Consider the following 23,595-nt stretch of genomic DNA (forward strand, 5'->3'; position numbering starts at 1 on the left):
TTCAATTTTTTCAAATAAATAAAATTTCAGATGGCTTCTCAACCGGAGCTCATAATGGTTGACGAGCAAGTCGTCGCTTATGAAGTAGAAATTGATAGTTTTGATGTAAAATATGATGAAGAGGAACATGATGGTCAAGGGACACAAGATGAACCATTTTCTCATGGTACGGAACAGTTTTACGCTGAAAAATTCCAGAATTCCAAAAAATGAAACCTAAAATAGTGATAAAAAGGCGTTTTGAATATTAAATTGAAGAAAAAAATCAGCAAAAATTGTTCAAAATCAAGAATTTTAACGGAAAAGTGTAAAATCTTCTCCACGGGGAGTACACATGCTTCGTAAATCGACATATGGTCAATTTTAAAGTTTTGAAAATTGAAATGCCGGCAAAAAATCTTTTCTTGTTTTTTTTTCGCAAAAAATTCAATTTTCGAAAAAATAATTATAGAAAATTGCATTTTTTGACCGAAAAGTCAATAAAAATAACAGAAAAAATCGATAAACCGTTGAAAAATTTTTTTTTAATTCAAAAATTCAGAAATTCTTAAAATTCAAATTTCCAGATGAGCCAAGCACCAGCGGTTATCACCATCACTACCAATTTCCCAATGACGTGGATCCAAATGATGTTTATTTATTCGATGAGGTATCAATTATCCGAAATTTGGCGATTTTTGAGCCAAAACTACGGTACCCGGTCTCGACACGACAATTTTTGTTAAATTAAAAAAGGTGTGCGCCTTTGAAGGTTACTGTAGTTTCGAACTTTTGCTGATTTTTCATATTTTTTCGTTGAAAACAAAAGTATTTATTTGTTGAAAATCAGAAAATATTATCTTCGCGTCGAGACCTATTACCATTCTATTTTTGCCGCAAAAAACAAAATTTCCTTTAAAAAAAAGCTAATTTTTCCAAGTTTTTCCAGGAAACTGATCAAATTCATCAGCTCGACCCGAATCAACTCAAAAATAATGAAGAAATTGACGATGTCGAATATATTGATCAATCTGTGCCTTCCACGTCATCAATGATGACGTCACTGCCGTCAACGGTGGCTCCAGTTCAGCCAAATACGTATTACAGACGGAAATCTGGAGGCCCAACTGCAACTGGAAATGAAAAACCGAATTATAGGCCGTTGGCGTTCCAAACGGTTCGTAAAATAAAAAAAATGTCCATGTGTCGATTTACGCAGCTTCTCGTGTACTCCTCGAGGAAGAAATTCGCCAGTTTTCTGAATTTTATCATTAAAATTTCATGATCTCCTCGGGGAGTACACGAGAAGCTGCGTAAATCGACATGGAGACCAAATATTCGATTTATCGAGGTTTTTTCCTGAGAAAATCGAAGTAAAAATGTTTTAAAAAATGAGAGAAAACTATAAATTTATCGTAAAAGTATATATTTCAATGAGAAAAAGTTGTATTTTCCAAAAAAATAAAAATTATAGGAAATTATGAAAAAAATTTCGTTTTTCCAAAAAAATTTTTAAAAGGAGAAAACTAACTAGTAAGTTTATCAAAAAAAGTTTATTTCGGTTAAAAAAAATTATAAAAGACAATTTTTAAAAAATAAATAAATTATTGGAAAATACAAAAAATTTTGGATTTTTCAAAAAAAAAAGCCGAAAAATTGAAAAAAAAATTGAAGAAAATAGGAAAAACTATAAATGTATCAGAAATAATGAGGATTTTTATTTACAAATAAGGAAATTATAGAAAATTATGAAAAAAAATCGATTTTCAATTAAAAATAAAAGTCTAGAAAACTATAAATTCATAAAAAAAAGAAATATATTTCACAATCAGTGAGAGAATGTTTTTTTTTTAAATTTTAATTTAAAAAAAGTTTTTGAAATTATAAAAAAATTTGAATTTCATCTTAAAAATAGTTTTAGAAAAATTGAAAAAAATCGGTGTTAATAAATTTAAAAAAAAATTGCAGACATATGTGAATTCTGTGACCCAATATGGCCGCCGAGTAGTGACAAAACGAATTCACGAGTCAATTGATCCAACATCAAATTCAATTAATGAAGAATCGGAAATTCTGCAAAAAATTCAAATGGAAATTGAAATTTTGACGAAAGAGAATGATTTGTTGAAAAAGGATTATGAGGCAGTCACAAAACGAGTTGATTCAGTGAATATGGTATTTAATGAGGCAAAAGCACGTCAGAAAATGGCAATGGAAGAGAAACGGCAATTACAGAGAGATTTGACTAGAGCAAAGTATGAAAGATTGTAGAACTTATTGAGAAAATTGCGAGAAAAACGAGCTATTTGGTCCAGAAAAGTGTTGAAAAAATGTTTAAAAATGACTTGGAAATCCGAGAATTCATGGAAATTGCGATGAAGATATGCAGTTTTTTGTTGAAAATTGAACCTAAATTTAAAAAAAAATTAATGATTTTTTCACTTTTGGAACAAATTTTTGATGACAGATTTTCCTCACTTTGAACAAAAAAACAAACTTTTTCAAAATGATTTTTCTTCAATTTTCTGGAAAATTGGGGCAAAACGAGAAATTTCTTTAGAAAATTTTAAACATAGATTTTTTTCAAATTTGAATTTGTATTTATTTTTTAATTGACTTTTGAAAGAAATTTCAAATTATTTTGCTAAAAATTTGAACAAATTTCTTTCTTTTGTCTTCAATTTTTGGTGTTTTTTCTAAATAATTATAGGATTTCTCAATTTTGAAAAAAAAAATTGTGTTTAAAAATTAAATTAATTGTTTTAAATTTTGAAAAAAAAAATTTAAAATCTGAAAAAAAAAGATTTTCCAACAAGAAAATTTGAAACAAAAATTGATAATTTTTTCATTTAAAATAATTTAAAAACTTGTTTCGTGCTTTTTCCTTAAAAATTTATTTTTTTCAATTTTAAGAAAAAAACTTTATTATTTTTCTCCAAATTTTACATATATATGTTTCAATCTAATTTTTTTTTTCAAATAATATTAATTTATTCAAAATTATTCAATCAATTGGAATTTCTTTTGCAAAATTTTTAGAAAAATCAAAAAAAAAATCTAGAAAAGCATATAATATTTTTTTAATCAGCATATGTGATTAAAAAAATTTTTTTTTGGTTTTTAAGCAAAAAATCTGGAAAAAAACCCTTCTTGGCTTTTTGTAATCTGAATTTTTGTGTTTTTTTTTCATTTTTTTTTTTTAAATCCTAATAAATGTATTTCCAGATGTGAACGAACGAAACTATCGAAGCAACTGGGACATACACAGCATCGTTATCAATATCAATGATTCTGATTTTGGATTTAATTTCGATTTTTTTCTTTTTCTTTCAAAAACTGCTAATTTTTTTTCCATTTGATCTCAAATTATCATATCCATCTAATCATTTCTATGGGTTATTTTGTTAATTTTCTCATCGTTTTCTTGAAGTTTCTGTTTATTAACAAAATGTTTTCTAAAATCTTTTTTATATAATTTGTTTTGAAAATTTACCAGTTTCCTTGAACTGTAATTATTTCTTATTTTGTGAAAATTGGTTTTTTTTAAAGATTTTATAAAAACTGCCCAAAGTTCAGATGCTCTCTGCAGTCAGATTTCCATTTCTTGAATCTTCTCTTCGATTCTCAGCTGCCGCTTTCTCAACAGTACCTGATTTTAGTAAGGATTTGGTGCTTTCTGGCTGAAAAGCTGGATTTTGTGTCATTCGTTTTGAATTTACCATTCAATTTGACAATTTAATTATTTTTTTCTAATTTTTAGTTAAAAATCTGAAAATCGGTAAAATATATGAAAAAGTTGATTTTAATAAGAAAAAGTGAAAAATTAATGAAAATCTGCAAAAAACTTCTAAAAATCTGGAAATTTTTGTATTTTTAAAAAGTGTGTGACACAATAATTCAACCAAAAAATCAGATTTTTTTTTGAAAATTCAATTTTTTTTACAGAAGATCCAATCAAAGATCAAGCCGAGGCATTAGTGGCTCGAAAGGCATCGGAAGCGAAGAAAGGAAGAGTTCAGAGTTGGAGAAAACCGTTAGTTATTATATAGACGCAGAAAAATGCCCGTTTTACGCGAAAACGCGCTCCATGGACGATTGGAGACGCTCCGCCCGACCCACGGGTCTCGTTAGGAATTTGGCGGCAAAATCGTGAATTCAAAAATTTTCGAGCATTTTCCTTTGTTTTCAATGACTTTTGGCTTTGAAATTGATGGAAAAAACAAATTTGACCTGAAATTTTGGATTTTCAGTCCAAAAAAATAGGGTTTTAGCCGGAAAATAACTTTTTTGAAGTAGAAAATGGAAATTTTTAGAATTTTTACGTCAAAACACCCATTTTTGGCATGGGAATTCAAATTTTCCTGTCAAATTTGTTAACTTCATCAATTTCGACGTAAAAATCATTCAAAACGACGAGAAACACAACAAAAAATACGAAAATCTGTGAAACTAAATAAAATTGTTTGAAATTACTGTTTCGCCACCAAATACCCAACGAGACCCATGGTTTGAAGGCGGAGCGATTTTGATTCGCCGTGGAGCGCGTTTACATCACGAAATGGGCATTTTTCTGCGTTTCCATAAACATTTATTTTTTTCTGAAAATTTCCAAATATTCCAGAATCTACACGGCTCCCCATCAACATGTCTTTGAACAAACTCCGGATTTTTCGTTTAAAGATGGACGAACTATTCATGTTACTTCGCAAAAACAGCTAAACTACAAACTTGATCAGATTCGACTCGCTGTTAGTCACTAATTTTATTGGAAAATTGTTTAAAAATCTGAAATTTTCAGAAAAAAATGGTGGCGCTATTGAAGGAAACTGAAGACGTTGAAGAAGTATACAAGAGAGAACAGGAAGCGAGAGAGCGCAGAGAAGCAGAGAAAATTGCACGACGACCGATTGCAAAGGGAAATTTAAATATTAATTGATTTAATTTCTGAAAAAAATCGTATCGTTCTTGTTGTAGTCGCAGTTCTTTTTTTCTAGATTTTCTCTGTTTTCTGTTTTTTGTCATTTGAACATTTTCGAATTAAACAATTATTTAAAAAATTTTTTTTCATGAAATAGCAAATCGCACAGGAACTTTGAATAATGGCTCTAGTTTTCATAATTGAGAAATTTGAAACAGTCTGATTTAGAAAAGATTTCTCATATACCTTTTCATAGGGTACACACCGCCGCCTCGATAGCTCAGTTGGGGTGAGCGTACGACTGAAAATCGTTAGGTCACCAGTTCGATCCTGGTTCGGGCATTCGGTGCTATTTGGTGCTCCACCGGTGCTAAAGTGGTGCTATGGAGCACCAAATAGCACCGATGTAGCACCAAATATCACCAATTTAGCACCGATAGAGCACCAAATAGCACCAATTTAGCACCAATGGAGCACCAAATAGCACCAATTTAGCACCAATGGAGCACCAAATAGCACCGATGGAGCACCAAATAGCACCAATTTAACACCGATAGAGCACCAAATAGCACCAATTTAGCACCAATGGAGCACCAAATAGCACCGATGGAGCACCAAATAGCACCAATTTAGCACCAATGGAGCACCAAATAGCACCGATGGAGCACCAAATAGCACCAATTTAGCACCGATGGAGCACCAAATAGCACCAATTTAGCACCGATGGAGCACCAAATAGCACCAATTTAGCACCAATGGAGCACCAATTTAGCACCGACAGAGCACCAAATAGCACCAATTTAGCACCGATGGAGCACCAAATAGCACCAATTTAGCACCAATGGAGCACCAAATAGCACCAATTTAGCACCGACAGAGCACCAAATAGCACCAATTTAGCACCAAATAGCACCAAATAGCACCAATTTAGCACCGATGGAGCACCAAATAGCACCAATTTAGCACCAATGGAGCACCAAATAGCACCGATGTAGCACCAAATAGCACCAATTTAGCACCGACAGAGCACCAAATAGCACCAATTTAGCACCAATGGAGCACCAAATAGCACCGATGTAGCACCAATTTAGCACCAATGGAGCACCAAATAGCACCGATGTAGCACCAAATAGCACCAATTTAGCACCGACAGAGCACCAACTAGCACCAATTTAGCACCGACAGAGCACCAAATAGCACCAATTTAGCACCAATGGAGCACCAAATAGCACCAATTTAGCACCGATGGAGCACCAAATAGCACCAATTTAGCACCGACAGAGCACCAAATAGCACCGATGTAGCACCAAATAGCACCAATTTAACACCGATAGTGCACCAAATAGCCCCAATTTAGCACCAATGGAGCACCAAATAGCACCAATTTAGCTCCAATGAAGCACCAAATAGCCCCAATTTAGCACCAATGGAGCACCAAATAGCACCGATGTAGCACCAAATAGCACCAATTTAGCACCGACAGAGCACCAAATAGCACCAATTTAGCACCGATGGAGCACCAAATAGCACCAATTTAGCACCGATGGAGCACCAAATAGCACCAATTTAGCACCAATGGAGCACCAATTTAGCACCGACAGAGCACCAAATAGCACAAATTTAGCACCGACAGAGCACCAAATAGCACCAATTTAGCTCCAATGAAGCACCTAATAGCACCAATTTAGCTCCAATGAAGCACCAAATAGCACCAAATAGCACCAATTTAGCACCGACAGAGCACCAATTTAGCACCGACAGAGCACCAAATAGCACCGATGTAGCACCAAATAGCACCAATTTAGCACCGATGGAGCACCAAATAGCACCAATTTAGCACCAATGGAGCACCAATTTAGCACCGATGGAGCACCAAATAGCACCAATTTAGCACCAATGGAGCACCAATTTAGCACCGACAGAGCACCAAATAGCACCAATTTAGCACCGATGGAGCACCAAATAGCACCAATTTAGCACCAATGGAGCACCAAATAGCACCGATGTAGCACCAAATAGCACCAATTTAGCACCAATGGAGCACCAAATAGCACCGATGTAGCACCAAATAGCACCAATTTAGCACCGACAGAGCACCAAATAGCACCAATTTAGCACCAATGGAGCACCAATTTAGCACCGACAGAGCACCAACTAGCACCAATTTAGCACCGACAGAGCACCAAATAGCACCAATGGAGCACCAAATAGCACCGATGGAGCACCAAATAGCACCAATTTAGCACCAATGGAGCACCAAATAGCACCGATGTAGCACCAAATAGCACCGATGGAGCACCAAATAGCACCAATTTAGCACCAATGGAGCACCAAATAGCACCGATGTAGCACCAAATAGCACCAATTTAGCACCGACAGAGCACCAAATAGCACCAATTTAGCACCAATGGAGCACCAAATAGCACCGATGGAGCACCAAATAGCACCAATTTAGCTCCAATGAAGCACCAAATAGCACCAATTTAGCACCAATGGAGCACCAAATAGCACCAATTTAGCTCCAATGAAGCACCAAATACCACCAATTTAGCACCGACAGAGCACCAAATAGCACCAATTTAGCTCCAATGAAGCACCAAATAGCACCAATTTAACACCGATAGTGCACCAAATAGCCCCAAGTTAGCACCAATGGAGCACCAAATAGCACCAATTTAGCTCCAATGAAGCACCAAATACCACCAATTTAGCACCGACAGAGCACCAAATAGCACCAATTTAGCTCCAATGAAGCACCAAATACCACCAATTTAGCACCGACAGAGCACCAAATAGCCCCAATTTAGCACCAAATAGCACCAATTTAGCACCGATGGAGCACCAAATAGCACCAATTTAGCACCAATGGAGCACCGATGTAGCACCGACAGAGCACCAAATAGCACCAATTTAGCACCGACAGAGCACCAACTAGCACCAATTTAGCACCGACAGAGCACCAAATAGCACCAATTTAGCACCAAATAGCACCAAATAGCACCAATGGAGCACCAAATAGCACCGATGTAGCACCAAATAGCACCGATGGAGCACCAAATAGCACCAATTTAGCACCAATGGAGCACCAAATAGCACCGATGTAGCACCAAATAGCCCCAATTTAGCACCAATGGAGCACCAAATAGCACCGATGTAGCACCAATGGAGCACCAAATAGCACCAATTTAGCACCAATGGAGCACCAAATAGCACCAAATAGCACCGATGTAGCACCAAATAGCACCAATTTAGCACCAATGGAGCACCAAATAGCACCAATTTAGCACCGACAGAGCACCAAATAGCACCAATTTAGCCCCAATGGAGCACCAAATAGCACCGACAGAGCACCAAATAGCACCAATTTAGCACCAATGGAGCACCAAATAGCACCGATGGAGCACCAAATAGCACCAATTTAGCACCGACAGAGCACCAAATAGCACCAATTTAGCACCGACAGAGCACCAACTAGCACCAATTTAGCACCGACAGAGCACCAAATAGCACCAATTTAGCACCAATGGAGCACCAAATAGCACCAATTTAGCACCGATGGAGCACCAAATAGCACCAATTTAGCACCAATGGAGCACCAAATAGCACCAAATAGCACCAATTTAGCACCAAATAGCACCAATTTAGCACCGACAGAGCACCAAATATCACCAATTTAGCACCAATGGAGCACCAAATAGCACCAATTTAGCACCGATGGAGCACCAAATAGCACCAATTTAGCACCAATGGAGCACCAAATAGCACCGATGTAGCACCAAATAGCACCAATTTAGCACCGACAGAGCACCAAATAGCACCAATTTAGCACCAATGGAGCACCAAATAGCACCGATGTAGCACCAATTTAGCACCAATGGAGCACCAAATAGCACCGATGTAGCACCAAATAGCACCAATTTAGCACCGACAGAGCACCAAATAGCACCAATTTAGCACCAATGGAGCACCAAATAGCACCGATGTAGCACCAAATAGCACCAATTTAGCACCGACAGAGCACCAAATAGCACCAATTTAGCACCGACAGAGCACCAAATAGCACCAATTTAGCACCGACAGAGCACCAAATAGCACCAATTTAGCACCGATGGAGCACCAAATAGCACCAATTTAGCACCGATGGAGCACCAAATAGCACCAATTTAGCACCAATGGAGCACCAATTTAGCACCGACAGAGCACCAAATAGCACCAATTTAGCACCGATGGAGCACCAAATAGCACCAATTTAGCACCAATGGAGCACCAAATAGCACCAATTTAGCACCGACAGAGCACCAAATAGCACCAATTTAGCACCAAATAGCACCAAATAGCACCAATGGAGCACCAAATAGCACCGATGTAGCACCAAATAGCACCAATTTAGCACCGATGGAGCACCAAATAGCACCGATGGAGCACCAAATAGCACCGATGGAGCACCAAATAGCACCGATAGAGCACCAAATAGCCCCAATTTAGCACCAATGGAGCACCAAATAGCACCAATTTAGCACCGATGGAGCACCAAATAGCACCAATTTAGCACCAATGGAGCACCAAATAGCACCGATGTAGCACCAAATAGCACCAATTTAGCACCGACAGAGCACCAAATAGCACCAATTTAGCACCAATGGAGCACCAAATAGCACCGATGTAGCACCAAATAGCACCAAATAGCACCAATTTAGCACCAATGGAGCACCAAATAGCACCGATGGAGCACCGACAGAGCACCAAATAGCACCGATGTAGCACCAAATAGCCCCAATTTAGCACCAATGGAGCACCAAATAGCACAAATTTAGCACCGACAGAGCACCAAATAGCACCAATTTAGCTCCAATGAAGCACCTAATAGCACCAATTTAGCTCCAATGAAGCACCAAATAGCACCGATGTAGCACCAAATAGCACCAATTTAACACCAATGGAGCACCAAATAGCACCAATTTAGCTCCAATGAAGCACCAAATAGCCCCAATTTAGCACCAATGGAGCACCAAATAGCACCGATGTAGCACCAAATAGCACCAATTTAGCACCGACAGAGCACCAAATAGCACCAATTTAGCTCCAATGAAGCACCAAATAGCACCAATTTAACACCGATAGAGCACCAAATAGCCCCAATTTAGCACCGATGGAGCACCAAATAGCACCAATTTAGCACCGACAGAGCACCGAATAGCACCAATTTAGCACCGACAGAGCACCAAATAGCACCAATTTAGCTCCAATGAAGCACCAAATAGCACCAATTTAGCACCGATGGAGCACCAAATAGCACCAATTTAGCTCCAATGAAGCACCAAATAGCACCAAATAGCACCAATTTAGCTCCAATGAAACACCTAATAGCACCAATTTAGCTCCAATGAAGCACCTATTAGCACCAATTTAGCTCCAATGAAGCACCAAATAGCACCAAATAGCACCGATGGAGCACCAAATAGCCCCAATTTAGCACCAATGGAGCACCAAATAGCACAAATTTAGCACCGACAGAGCACCAAATAGCACCAATTTAGCTCCAATGAAGCACCTAATAGCACCAATTTAGCTCCAATGAAGCACCAAATAGCACCAAATAGCACCAATTTAGCACCGACAGAGCACCAATTTAGCACCGACAGAGCACCAAATAGCACCGATGTAGCACCAAATAGCACCAATTTAACACCAATGGAGCACCAAATAGCACCAATTTAGCTCCAATGAAGCACCAAATAGCACCAATTTAGCTCCAATGAAGCACCAAATAGCCCCAATTTAGCACCAATGGAGCACCAAATAGCACCAATTTAGCACCGACAGAGCACCAAATAGCACCAATTTAGCACCGATGGAGCACCAAATAGCACCAATTTAGCACCAAATAGCACCGATGGAGCACCAAATAGCACCAATTTAGCACCAATGGAGCACCAAATAGCACCGATGTAGCACCAAATAGCACCGATGGAGCACCAAATAGCACCAATTTAGCACCAATGGAGCACCAAATAGCACCAAATAGCACCAATTTAGCACCGATGGAGCACCAAATAGCACCAATTTAGCTCCAATGAAGCACCAAATAGCACCAAATAGCACCAATTTAGCTCCAATGAAACACCTAATAGCACCAATTTAGCTCCAATGAAGCACCAAATAGCACCAAATAGCACCAATTTAGCTCCAATGAAACACCTAATAGCACCAATTTAGCTCCAATGAAGCACCAAATAGCACCAATTTAGCACCGATGGAGCACCAAATAGCACCGATGGAGCACCAAATAGCACCGATGGAGCACCAAATAGCACCGATAGAGCACCAAATAGCCCCAATTTAGCACCAATGGAGCACCAAATAGCACAAATTTAGCACCGACAGAGCACCAAATAGCACCAATTTAGCTCCAATGAAGCACCTATTAGCACCAATTTAGCTCCAATGAAGCACCAAATAGCACCAAATAGCACCGATGGAGCACCAAATAGCACCAATTTAGCACCGACAGAGCACCGAATAGCACCAATTTAGCACCGACAGAGCACCAAATAGCACCAATTTAGCACCGACAGAGCACCAAATAGCACCGATGTAGCACCAAATAGCACCAATTTAACACCGATAGTGCACCAAATAGCCCCAATTTAGCACCAATGGAGCACCAAATAGCACCAATTTAGCTCCAATGAAGCACCAAATAGCCCCAATTTAGCACCAATGGAGCACCAAATAGCACCGATGTAGCACCAAATAGCACCAATTTAGCACCGACAGAGCACCAAATAGCACCAATTTAGCTCCAATGAAGCACCAAATAGCACCAATTTAACACCGATAGAGCACCAAATAGCCCCAATTTAGCACCGATGGAGCACCAAATAGCACCAATTTAGCACCGACAGAGCACCGAATAGCACCAATTTAGCACCGACAGAGCACCAAATAGCACCAATTTAGCTCCAATGAAGCACCAAATAGCACCAATTTAGCTCCAATGAAGCACCAAATAGCCCCAATTTAGCACCAATGGAGCACCAAATAGCACCGATGTAGCACCAAATAGCACCAATTTAGCACCGACAGAGCACCAAATAGCACCAATTTAGCTCCAATGAAGCACCAAATAGCACCAATTTAACACCGATAGAGCACCAAATAGCCCCAATTTAGCACCGATGGAGCACCAAATAGCACCAATTTAGCACCGACAGAGCACCGAATAGCACCAATTTAGCACCGACAGAGCACCAAATAGCACCAATTTAGCTCCAATGAAGCACCAAATAGCACCAATTTAGCTCCAATGAAGCACCAAATAGCACCAATTTAGCACCGATGGAGCACCAAATAGCACCGATGGAGCACCAAATAGCACCAATTTAACACCGATAGAGCACCAAATAGCCCCAATTTAGCACCAATGGAGCACCAAATAGCACCGATGTAGCACCAAATAGCACCAATTTAGGCGGATTTTTGAAAAATGGCATTGCGGCGGATTTTTGAAAAATGGCATTGCGGCGGATTTTTGAAAAATGGCATTGCGGCACATTTTTCAAAAATCCGCCGCAATGCCATTTTTCTAAAATCCACCTGTGCCATACGTGTTTACATATCGAAAGAACACCCTGAAATTCCACAGTTTTCCATATTACTAACCATCTAGTTGTCTTACATATACTGTTACGTCGGGACAAGTCATTCCGACTGGAGGTCCACAAAACAAGTTTTGCTCTATGCAATCTTCTCCTGTTGGTGTTGTTGGTCTGAAATGATCAAAACAATTTTGGAGCATTAAGATGTATTTAGAGTATTTAGTATAGTTTGTTTAAAGGTGGACTACGCTCGGTGGGGAAATTTCTTTGAACGCGCATATGGGGTCACAATGACCGAATATCATAATAAAAAAATTCAAAAAAATTTTCTAAATTTTATGATTTTTTGAAAAATGGAAAAATCTCAGTTTTCGCCTAATTATATTTGAATTTCCGACAACTGGATTTGTTCGATGGAGCGCACTTGCATTATTTTCATAAATTAATTTTATTTCTTCTCATTATTGGACTGATTTTCTTCATTTTTTGGGGTTTTTCTTCGGAAAATGGAAGAAATAAACAAGAAAAATGCAAAATGTTTGTTAAAAAGTAACTGAAAATTCCTAAAACTGTGATTTTTTGAGTTCTGACGACGACAAGCCTGAAATTAGTATATTTGACAGTTTTAGGACTTTTCAGTTACTTTTTAACAAACATTTTGCATTTTTCTTGTTTATTTCTTCCATTTTCCGAAGAAAAACCCCAAAAAATGAAGAAAATCAGTCCAATAATGAGAAGAAATAAAATTAATTTATGAAAATAATGCAAGCGCGCTCCACCAAACAAATCCAATTGGCGGAAATTCAAAATAATTAGGTGAAAACTGAGATTTTTCCAATTTTCAAAAAATCATATAAAATTTAGAAAATTTTTTTGAATTAAAAAAAAAATGATATTCGGTCATTGTGACCCCATATGAACGAGGTTCTGGCTCGACCCCGCGCTCCATTGGACGCTGAAATGGCGGGAAAATTTTTTTGAAATCGCAAGAGGAATTTTCACGCAGCGCCACGGCCCGGCAAGTGGTACATCAGTGCAAATGCGCTCCACCGCACATACAGGTTCATACGCGAGTTATGGAAAAAACTTCACGTACAAAAATTAGAGAATTCTTTTTTGGTCATTTTGTTTTTCAAATTTTAAAAAAATGAGCGTGCCGTTTTTGAGAAACACGCGTCAACGCAGCCGAGCAGACATACGGAATACGGTAGACAAATTGCGTACACGTACCACTTGCCGGGCCGTGAGCGCGTTGAAAAAGTGTATGCATTTGCGCGTGACGGTGTTTGCACAAAATACACCGAGGGGTCGAGCCAGAAACCCGTGCATATGCATGTTTTAAAGCAATTTCCCCACTGAGCGTAGTCCACCTTTAATGATAGCTACTCTAAAAACAACTCCATATGGAGCGAATAAAACACTGAAAAGTTAAAAAAAAAAGAGTTACTGTGAAAAAGTAAGCGGATATTTGTCCCCTTCAACTGTTTTTAAAGTAATAGCATCTATGTCACACATTGAACAATCTAAATATTCCATGAAATTGTTGTTAAATGATTATCTTCTTGATTAACCTTCGGCTGCAGCAGTTGTTGAGTCAGTTTCGGTTACTGTTACTGTTTCTGTTGTCTGAAACTTATTTTATTAACAAATAAACACAATTTTTTTTAAAGTGGAGAAGTTAAAAAGTTCTCAAAAAATGGCCAATTTTAAATTTTGCTGAATTGGCAAAGCCACAACTCGCGGAAATAAACTTTTATTCAAAAATTCTTTTATTGACTTGGGCTTTTCGTTACTCTCAAAAAATCCTACTCGTTATTTATATCAAGTTTTGTTTTTGATGAATTTTCAAATAAAATTGAGCAATGTTACCACCGGCTCTGTCGTTGCTTCTACCACCGGCTCTGTCGTTGCTTCTACCACCGGCTCTGTCGTTGCTTCGGTCACGATAGTTGGTCCTTCCGTAGTAATGCTAACGTCATCAGGCGGAACCATTCTCATGCAGAACTCCATAGATTGTAATAAATTGAAAACTATGAAAGGTGTAACCCAATACATTGCACAACTATGTACAATCAAAGCTGAAAATATGTTGGTGTCGTCGATAAAATACGTAATATAAGTAAGTTTTATTTAAGCATCTTTTACTGATGAAAAAGTTTATTACTAAAAAGTGAAGTATCGTCTGTGGGTATTTTTTGCCCAAAAAGATAGAAAACAATTTCAATGTATCAATTATACGGAGTGGACCATAATTATGTGCACTACTTTGAAGTTTCAAAAATATAGCTATGAATTATTAACCATAAAACAACAAAAAAGTAAGGTACTCAGAATGAAAAAAAATTGCTAGAAAATTGAACTGCTGATACAAAAAGTGCCACATATAATTTTAAATCTCATTTTAATGATTCCCGCCTTGTGATTCTTTTTTCTAATAGACGACACAATATCAGTGATCAAAAGTGAAAAAATTTCCCGTTCCGCGCAAGATGATTAAAGCGCTTGATAACTAATAAAACGAGATTGTACACACATTGATTGAACACGATTCTATTAGGTCTCCAAATAAGTTCCGGGTCAAAAATCATAACTTTGTTCGCTGCGTTTCGATTTTTATGAAACTGTGGGAATTTATGTTATCAACCATGATCTTTCATTTGACAATAGTCACAAAATTTTTTGGCCGTCCGAAGTGTCCTAACTCGGAGCCAATTTTTTCAGGCATTTTTCAGATCTCGCTTCTTTTCAGGTTTCAATTGAGGTTTGTGTGCGGATTTTGCTTAGTTTAGTACACCATGTAAAAAAACAAGACAATTTTGAAAAAAAATCCGTACAAAAAAAAAATTTTTGTCGGTCGTCAAAAAATCTTCAAAAAAAATTTTGTCGAAACTTCTTGATTTTTTATACAAAAATGATGTAACCGTGTGCAAACTAATTTTACACATACAAAACATTTGAGTATGATATTTGGATCTCGAGAAATACTACAAAAACTCGAAAATAATTCGAAAAAGCTGTGTTTTCTGTTATTATTTTAGTGTGACGCACTAAATTGAAATTTTTTGTATGTGTAAAAATCACACGGTTACATCATTTTTGTATAAAAAATCAAGAATTTTCGACAAAAATTTTCGAACAAATTTTTTTCCAAACTTTTCTTGTTTTCTTACATTGTGTACTAAACTAAGCAAAATCCGCACACAAACCTCAATTAAAACCTGAAAAGAAGCGAGATCTGAAAAATGCCTGAAAAAATTGGCTCCGAGTTAGGGCACTTCGGACAGCCAAAAAAATTTGTGACTATTGTCAAATGAAAGATCATGGTTGATAACATAAATTCCCAGTTTCATAAAAATCGAAACGCAGCGAACAAAGTTATGATTTTTGACCCGGAACTTATTTGGAGACCTAATAACATTTTATAACGTGTTTCTGAGATTTCAAATAATTACAACTTTTAAGCTATAGCTATAGTTTTATAGTTTTTAAAACTTTGGACCGCACATTTCTAATCCTTGAGGTTTGAAGCCAAATTATCCTAGATCTGAACTGTATTAGTGATTTCAGTATTCTGCCAAGCAGCCTCTAATAAATGCCGAGTGTACAGACTCCGCCCCTTTTTCGCGTTTTTTTTGACTTGCGAAAAAATGTCCCCTTTCGTTTTCGTTAATAACTCCAGAGCCGTGTGACTTCATGTTCTAATATTTGAAATCCTACTAGAAATATTTTGCCCCACGGTGGAGCAAAAAACGGCACTAAGTTCGGAGAAAAATTGAGCCCAGGACGGCTTTCCCCAGTTTGAAAAAAATTTTTGTTGCTCTTTTTACCCCCAAAAAAGCATGTTTTAATTGAATTAAAATTCGGGTTTTGCTCTGTTTTGTTTCAAACTCATGTGCAAGATACTACTCAGAGAAACTGATTTTTTGAAAAAAAGTTTGAGTTCATAAGTGCAAATGGAAAAAAGTTGTGATAAAACAAAAGGCCAAAAAATGCCATTTTGCCAAAAAAAATTTTTTTTTCGAAAAAGTAGTTTTTCGTCTTTATCTCAAGTTCTACTTCATCTTTTTTGATATTTTTTTTGTTTACCCCACGTACAAAAGTACGCTGAGCACGATTTTTAACTCAGAATTGGAAAAAGTTCTATGAGTCGGCCGAGCAAGACGAATAAGTGCCAAATTTTGCACACTTCCCCTATTTCGCGAATCTACTTTTTCAATCATAACTCGGTCAGTTTTCAATTTTTCTTAGTTTTCCAAAAATTGACGTGTAGGTCTCATCAAGACGCATCGAGACATATAAAATTTGTAAAAAGTTCAGTGGGAAAATTTTTCAAGAAAAAAAAAATTCAAAAATTTAGTACTGGGGGGAGTGGTTTCCTGCGTCTCCTGAACATTTTTTCCACTAAAGTTTTGCGGAATGTATTTTTAATTCATAGTTTTTGATTTTATTTAATGGAAGATGAAGTTTCGTCGCGTTAGCAATGCTCTGCCAAGAGATATTATTTTTTTAATTTTCAGGCCAAAACTTGTTTTCTTCTATACATCTGTCTGTGTACAAGATATAACCCTCAACTGTACGTCTCCTTTTCGGGAATTGAATAATGAGTACAATCCTGTAATAAAATTTTCAAAAATTAGGTTTCCCGCTGGCTTAGCAGTGATAAACGGTTTTCGAACGTCTTTCCCCAAATAGTCATATTTGAAGAAAGCGGAATCGAAAGACGACTTCCTCCAGAAAATTTTCTTCCCTACATCCCAGTTTGAGGTGTCTCCCGCATGCACAGGTAAAGCGCCAAGTGCGAGCGGCGGCCCACCGGTGGACCGCATATAGGCGAGGGGGGAACCGCCGACACACGAACAGCGCGCACACCGGTGGGCCGCCGTTCGCATGTTAGCGGCTCGCTAATGGGTGAGTGATGGGTGAGCGATGGGTGAAGGCTATCGTTTCCATTCCCCTCCTTTTGCTTTTCAGTGAAGAATAATATTCATAAAACGAGTATATTATAGTATTATCATTTATTTTAAATCGAAAAAAAAACAAAATAATTTATTTCATCGTTTGATGATTTCGATGAATCGTCCTCTGGTGTCATCGGCAATTGACTCGTTTCCGCTTTTCTTCCTTTTGTCTTCCTCCAGAAAGCGATTTTATCGATCCATTTTCTGAAAAATTCAAATGATTAATTTTAAAGAAGTTTAATAAAGAAGATTAATCATTATTACATTACATTATAAATTTTCGCTCGTTAGAAACAAGTATCGATATTTGAAAATAAAATATTACCTTCGCTTTCCGGATTCCTTCGGCTCTCGTTTGCGGTCGTCGGAGCTTTTCTCGTTCGGAGTCGGTGCCGGCGACACTCCTGTAAAAATTATCATGCTTTAGAGTTAGTTTGACGGTTTTTCTTTCGGGAGAATACATTTTAAAACTTTAAAACTCACTTTAACAGCTCATAATCGTGTCCCTCGCTGCAGGATTCCTCGTCGAAGCCGGCGAAGTTGCGTCGGGACGAAAAATCTGAATTCGAAGATTATTTCTCGCTTTTTTCGTGACAAAAATTTATATTTTTCGAATAAGAAACCAATTATAATTAGTTAACAGAAGAATAGACGCAGAGTTTCTCAATATTTCTGAAAATACCTGATTTTTGGCATCTTTTTCCTATTCCGTCGTTTTGAAGGATCCTTTTCGTTGATTTTCTCGATTTTTATCTGCAAATTATAAAAAATGTGAAAAAGAAGAATATGTTGTGCGGAAAGCTCACAAAATCACGCAAAATAAGCGGTAATCGTGAAAAAAAACGAGAAAAATTGCAAAAAATGCAAAAAAAAATTGAATAAAATTTTCGCTAAGAGGGCGCGCTAGGGTTATTTCGGAGTGTCGTTGCTATGAAACTCATAATGAGAGTAAGCGTTGAATTGAAATGATTTATTGGTGTTAAAAAACGTATTGAAACGCTGAAAAATAGATCGAATAGTACTAAGTTCAAAAATTCACTACTGTTCGGATATTCCGTCAACTTTACATTACATGAATTTAAAAAAACTTCATCAAATCAAGAGAAATGTTCGCAGCAACTTGTGTTGTCCCGGTACCACAGCGAGAAAGAAACCCCATACTCGTTGGAGAGCCAATTTCATCTTCGTGAAAGTATCCTGCAGCAGCCCATACATTAGTGCATTCTCGAAATATGCCTTGCAAGCATAGTTTGACGAATTATGATAGGCCAATTGAGAGTTGATGTGAAGAGAAAAGTGGAGACTAAGAACTAGCTTAGTTTTCATTTGAGATAGAAAGTTAATATTAAATTAAACAAAATTGTATATTAAACTTCACTCACAACACAAAAGTCCGCTAGTAGCACAATACAAATACAATAAGACTCCAGTATCGTTGAATGGAAGAAGAAACATCATCAGTACACCGACACCAATGCATAGCTGGTGACTCGTCGAATAAGGTAGGTACATCTTTCTGGTTATAAAATTGTCACCCATGTACTCTGAATTATAATTATTGTGCACAATTTTTTTTCTTAAGTTTTACCACAACAACACAACACACCACAACAAGTACCAAGCGCCATTCCAATTAAAAAGAACGTGCCGAGCTCCTGACCAATATTGACATTGATGAGACATTGTCTCAAACTACAATGTCTACCAATACCGACAATTGCCACAGTGACTGCTCCGAAAAAAAATATGTTGGACAGGCACCACGGGATAAACAATTTGGGATTGCATTCGTCTTTCATAACTTGAGTACTTTTAGAATTAATTAACTGAAATTAGAAGTAATATTAAAGAAAAAGATAAGGTAAGAAGATGTATAAAGAAAAGAGAATGATCGATATTATTTTGCATTCACTCACGAAACAGTAACAAAGAATCGATCCAGCAAAATGACATGTGGACACACTGCATGGGGACTATTTTCAGTGGGTATGCTACGGCATGTTCATTAGATTCTTTGCATTCTTCACGACTACAGAATCCTCTTTAAGAGATTCGGTCATCAAGAGAAGTCCTTTACTACTCCCTGCTAAAATCTGAAGCGCCAGTAACTTAGAGGTGATCTTTTGGTTGAAACTTTCACCCAGAATTACAAAAACCAAATATTATAATTCTTCAGGCCTTCGGTCAAACATTCAATATACTTTTTTTAAACTCATCTCCACCGCTGTTTCCAATGCAGTCCTTCATTTAACTTTCACTTCATTTTTACTAATTTTTCTAATTTAAAGGTGGAGTAGCGCCAGTGGGGATTACCTCTAAACGCACTCAACATGATCCAAAACAACCGAATATCATAATAAAACACTCAAAAACATTTTAGATTTTTCATAATTTCCGGTCAAAGTTTTGGCAAAGTGCAAACATTTTGAAAAATATGAGCTTTTGAGGAAATTTAAAGAAATGCCGCATGTTTTGACCCCTACAATGTTTTAATACAAATGTTTTAAACAAAATTAAAACAAAAAAAAATGTCGAAAAAAAAAAACGTTTTTTTGATCGACTTCCAAAATTATGAGTGGCAAAAACTGAGTAATTGCCACTTTTTGAGTGTAAATAAAAAAATTTCAATTTTTTTTTCAAAGTTTTATCATGATATTTGGTCATTTTGAGACCAAAGAAGTGGTTTTTAACAATTTCCCCACTGGCGCTACTCCACCTTTAATCAATAAACTAGACCCCGGGAGACCGGGGTTTCTGCGTGTTGTAAAATAAATATCAGCTGCCTATTTGGTACTGTTTCGGGAGTTTGACCATGTATCCTCTTGCCTTGTTTGAGCACCAGGGATACTTTTCACCTGTAAAAATTTGAAAAAACGGGTAACTGGAAACATCCCTGGTGAGCATATTCTTATTAATCTCTGACTTCTAATATGATAGTTTCTTATTTTATTTTTATTCTCAAAAGTGATGGAATGCAAAAAAAGCTTGCAAAATGATTTATTTCCAAAAAGTGACAACAATCAAGTATCAATATTGTTCAAGCTTCTCACCAAACACTGCTTACACCGGGACGATCTTCTACACTGATTTGCAGACCTCTTTCCAGCGCAGCTTTTAATCCATACGTCACTTCTCACATCTTTATCACACTTAACAGCACATCCAAGCCGGGTATATCCTATTTGTCTTTCAACGCATGCAACTTCGCAATATCTATATCGACGAGAACATGTCACATGCGAAAGGAATAGTAATATTAAGAATACGATATTTAACATCATTGTTGAAAGTTTCAACTTGAAACAATGAATGCTATGGGATGGTATTTATACTTGGAGTTTGTTATTGAATATGGTACCGTCATTTGTGATAAACAGGCAACCGGAAAGAGTTTTTGTTATTGAAAAACCTTATGTGCATGTTAAGCAGGCAGAAATTACATATGAATAACGATTTAAAAGTACATTTACAGCCCGTACCACGTACTCTAGAAAGTCACATCGTAAATCAGACCTGGTCTTCTGCAGTGTTTTCCCACTCTGCGGGTTTTTCCTAGATGTACTATTTTTCAATGACAAAAGCTCATGTCACTCTGTTTTTGTACGTCCACACTTTCTGAAATCTGATCATCTTTCAGTTAATTTTGTTTTAGAACTACCTTACTTCAAGGAAATCAATAGCACTTTATCGAAAACAACACTTGCTTATCGCAAATGCGATTTCATATCACTAAATGCTCATATGCATTCTTTTAACTGGGCAAAACAAACAAATTTTTTTCCAGTTTTGAATCTAAACTAAATCATTTTCTTAAGGTGTTTAATGAACTTATTGAAATGTATACACCTAAAATGATCCCTCAAAGCCGAAAACAAAAACTGTATTGCTGAAATACAAGCAATTCAAAAGAAAGCATCCGTTTTCCTCAGCTGACGAGATCAAAATGAAAGTTGATAAATATATCAAAAGATTACGAAAAAAGAATAGTAGATTTGAGAATAATATCATTTACAAATCTAAATCACTAGAATTATACCGTTTCATTCGAAACAAATTAACTTCCAAAACCTCTATATCACATTTAGTGATAAATCAAAGCCAAATCAGAGACCCCCCTGGTTTTGCTAACGAATTCATAAATACCTTCTGTCAAAGTTTCAGCCCCCCCATCACCCCACTTTCCCGCTCTACCTGCATCGCAACCTCTAGATACCAAAATTGACCTATCACCCTTTGCAATTGCTTACTTTATCAAAAAATTAAAATCTAAAGTAGGATTTTCCCTAGATAATATAAACTTCCTCATCATTAAGAAATGTTTTGACTCAATTACTGTCCCCCTTTCCTTAGTTTTCACCGAATCTCTCACATCCAAAACATTTCCGTCTTGCTGGAAAACTTCTATTGTTGTGCCATTGCATAAGAAAGGTAAAATTACGGACCCCACCAACTTTAGGCCTATCAGCCTAACACATCCCCTTTCCCGTCTATTTGAGCGCATAATACTCCATTCACTTATGAGAGATTTTGGTCATAAAATATCAAAATTTCAATATGGTTTTCTGAATAAAAGATCATGCCCGTTAGCTCTTATTGATGCCTTATCTACGTATCAAAAGTGCCTAGTGAAACCCAAATATTGATGTAATTCTCATAGATTTCCGCAAAGCTTTCGACACCGTGCCACATGAGCTACTTCTTCTAAAACTACATAATTTTGGTTTAAATGATAATCTTGTTGCATGGTTTTGAGCTTTTCTTTCTGACAGAATATTCAAAGTCAAGATAGGTGACTATATTTCACATAATACATTTTCCAATATATCAGGCGTACTCCAGGGTGCAGTAACGGGCCCATTCCTATTTCTTCTTTATATAAATGATCTTTTATCATCTTTTCCCCCAGATGTCTCGGTAGTTGCTTTCGCTGACGATCTTAAGATCTTCAGCGAAAACTCTGCTAGTCTCCAAAAATCTCTTACTATCATTACTGATTGGTATGAAAAATGGAAACTTGGACTAGCTGAAAATAAAACAGTAGTAATGCACCTGGGTAAACACAACCCTAATTCTTTGTACTATATTAATGAGCAGATTATAATGGAGTCAAAATGCACGAGAGACTTAGGTCTCATTGTAGACAAATTAATACCATGCCTGCAAAAAGGTGTAAAAACGGCCTGAGTGTAAGCAGTGTTTGGTGGATAGCTTGAACAGTATTAATGGTTGATTGTTGTCACATTTTGGAAAAAAATCAGTTTGCATTGTTAAAAAATCGATTTCTCTTTTCTTCGACTTAATGGACGATTTTTTTGTTGCAAAAAGACATCACGATAATTAGATAACATTAAAGCGTCGATTTACAAATAATGCATGCAGGTAGTATTTTTTGGCCGTCTGGAAAGGATTAGACATCATGGACGATTTTTCAGTTTTTCATAATTTTTTTAGAAACTTATATGGAATTTGTTGTATTTGAAAACATTTTCTACCATGGATGACAATTTGAAGTAAGGTTACTTTATTTTTTCTCAAATTTTTCAAATACCTTATAACTCGGGTTGTCTAATAAGAAAATCACAATTTTTAGGGTAATTTGTTGCAATGAAGTTCAATAAATTAATTTGGCACATTCGGACAAAAATTTTTTGGTATTGCTACAAAAATTATTTAATATTAGCTAATATTAACCGAGTTAGCCAAGTTAGCCGATCGGCGAATTCGGTTAAATCGGTTTTAAGCCGCCTACCCCTGTAGTTTTGGTCAGAGGAGCCTAATTACAGGCCGTGCAGCTGATAAGCTTCCGGTCTAGACATAATTGTTTACATTGACAGTTGACGGGGCCTAAGTAGCATAACAATTGTCTTAAAAACGAATAACTCAAATTCCACGTTTTTAAAATTTTAAATATCACCATATTCTACTTCATCATAATGATAACCAAAATCGTACTATTCCTGCTGTTGTGCCTCTCGGCCTGTAATGCCTATACCTATCGGTACGATTATTGCCGTATTGCGTGTTCTGAACTACGTCCAAAAGCTGAAAGACCAAAATGTGCGGAAACTTGTGATAAAGATGTGAGAAGTGATGGTTGGATTGCAAACTGCGCTGGAGCAAGAAGTCCGGAATCGTGTTGGGT

The 23,595-nt window shown here is 36.8% G+C and overlaps 3 protein-coding genes, 2 non-coding genes and 1 pseudogene across 6 annotated transcripts; 3 read left to right on the plus strand and 3 right to left on the minus strand.

Annotated features, from left to right (window-relative positions):
• The first annotated feature begins 23 nt into the window (after positions 1–23).
• Y95D11A.3 (BZIP domain-containing protein) lies at positions 24–3,549 on the plus strand. Its single transcript, NM_001129088.4, has 5 exons — positions 24–166; positions 567–649; positions 929–1,156; positions 1,948–2,234; positions 3,205–3,549. Exons 1-5 carry the CDS (start codon positions 31–33, stop codon positions 3,266–3,268), a joined length of 798 nt encoding a protein of 265 aa, NP_001122560.2. The 5' UTR covers positions 24–30; the 3' UTR covers positions 3,269–3,549.
• Positions 3,550–3,555: 6 nt separating this feature from the next.
• On the plus strand, positions 3,556–5,033 carry Y95D11A.1 (Large ribosomal subunit protein mL52; the record flags this gene model as incomplete). Its single annotated transcript, NM_060451.6, has 4 exons — positions 3,556–3,637; positions 3,925–4,012; positions 4,601–4,727; positions 4,778–5,033. The coding sequence occupies 4 exons, from the start codon at positions 3,556–3,558 to the stop codon at positions 4,913–4,915; spliced, it is 435 nt and encodes a 144-aa protein (NP_492852.1). The 3' UTR covers positions 4,916–5,033.
• A 133-nt stretch (positions 5,034–5,166) lies between these two features.
• On the minus strand, positions 5,167–5,237 carry Y95D11A.4. Its single transcript, NR_050536.1, has one exon. It is a non-coding gene; the product is annotated as an Unclassified non-coding RNA Y95D11A.4 (non-coding RNA).
• Positions 5,167–5,239, plus strand: Y95D11A.t1. Its single transcript has one exon. It is a non-coding gene; the product is annotated as a tRNA-Phe (tRNA).
• A 7,040-nt stretch (positions 5,240–12,279) lies between these two features.
• Positions 12,280–14,550, minus strand: Y95D11A.5 (uncharacterized protein; the record flags this gene model as incomplete). The annotated part of the gene is made up of 5 exons (NM_001361838.1): positions 12,280–12,528; positions 12,576–12,666; positions 13,943–14,018; positions 14,067–14,121; positions 14,365–14,550. 5 exons carry the CDS (start codon positions 14,548–14,550, stop codon positions 12,280–12,282), a joined length of 657 nt encoding a protein of 218 aa, NP_001348692.1.
• A 3,092-nt stretch (positions 14,551–17,642) lies between these two features.
• Y95D11A.2 lies at positions 17,643–19,252 on the minus strand (annotated as a pseudogene). The gene is made up of 8 exons: positions 19,060–19,252; positions 18,836–18,997; positions 18,542–18,756; positions 18,260–18,452; positions 18,136–18,206; positions 17,937–18,012; positions 17,779–17,857; positions 17,643–17,657 (listed from the first exon to the last, which is right to left on the minus strand). Coding segments are annotated over exons 1-8 (1,004 nt in total).
• Between the last annotated feature and the right edge of the window lie 4,343 nt (positions 19,253–23,595).

This window comes from Caenorhabditis elegans, chromosome I, assembly GCF_000002985.6.
Source record: "Caenorhabditis elegans chromosome I".
Classification (NCBI taxonomy): Eukaryota; Metazoa; Nematoda; class Chromadorea; order Rhabditida; family Rhabditidae; genus Caenorhabditis; species Caenorhabditis elegans.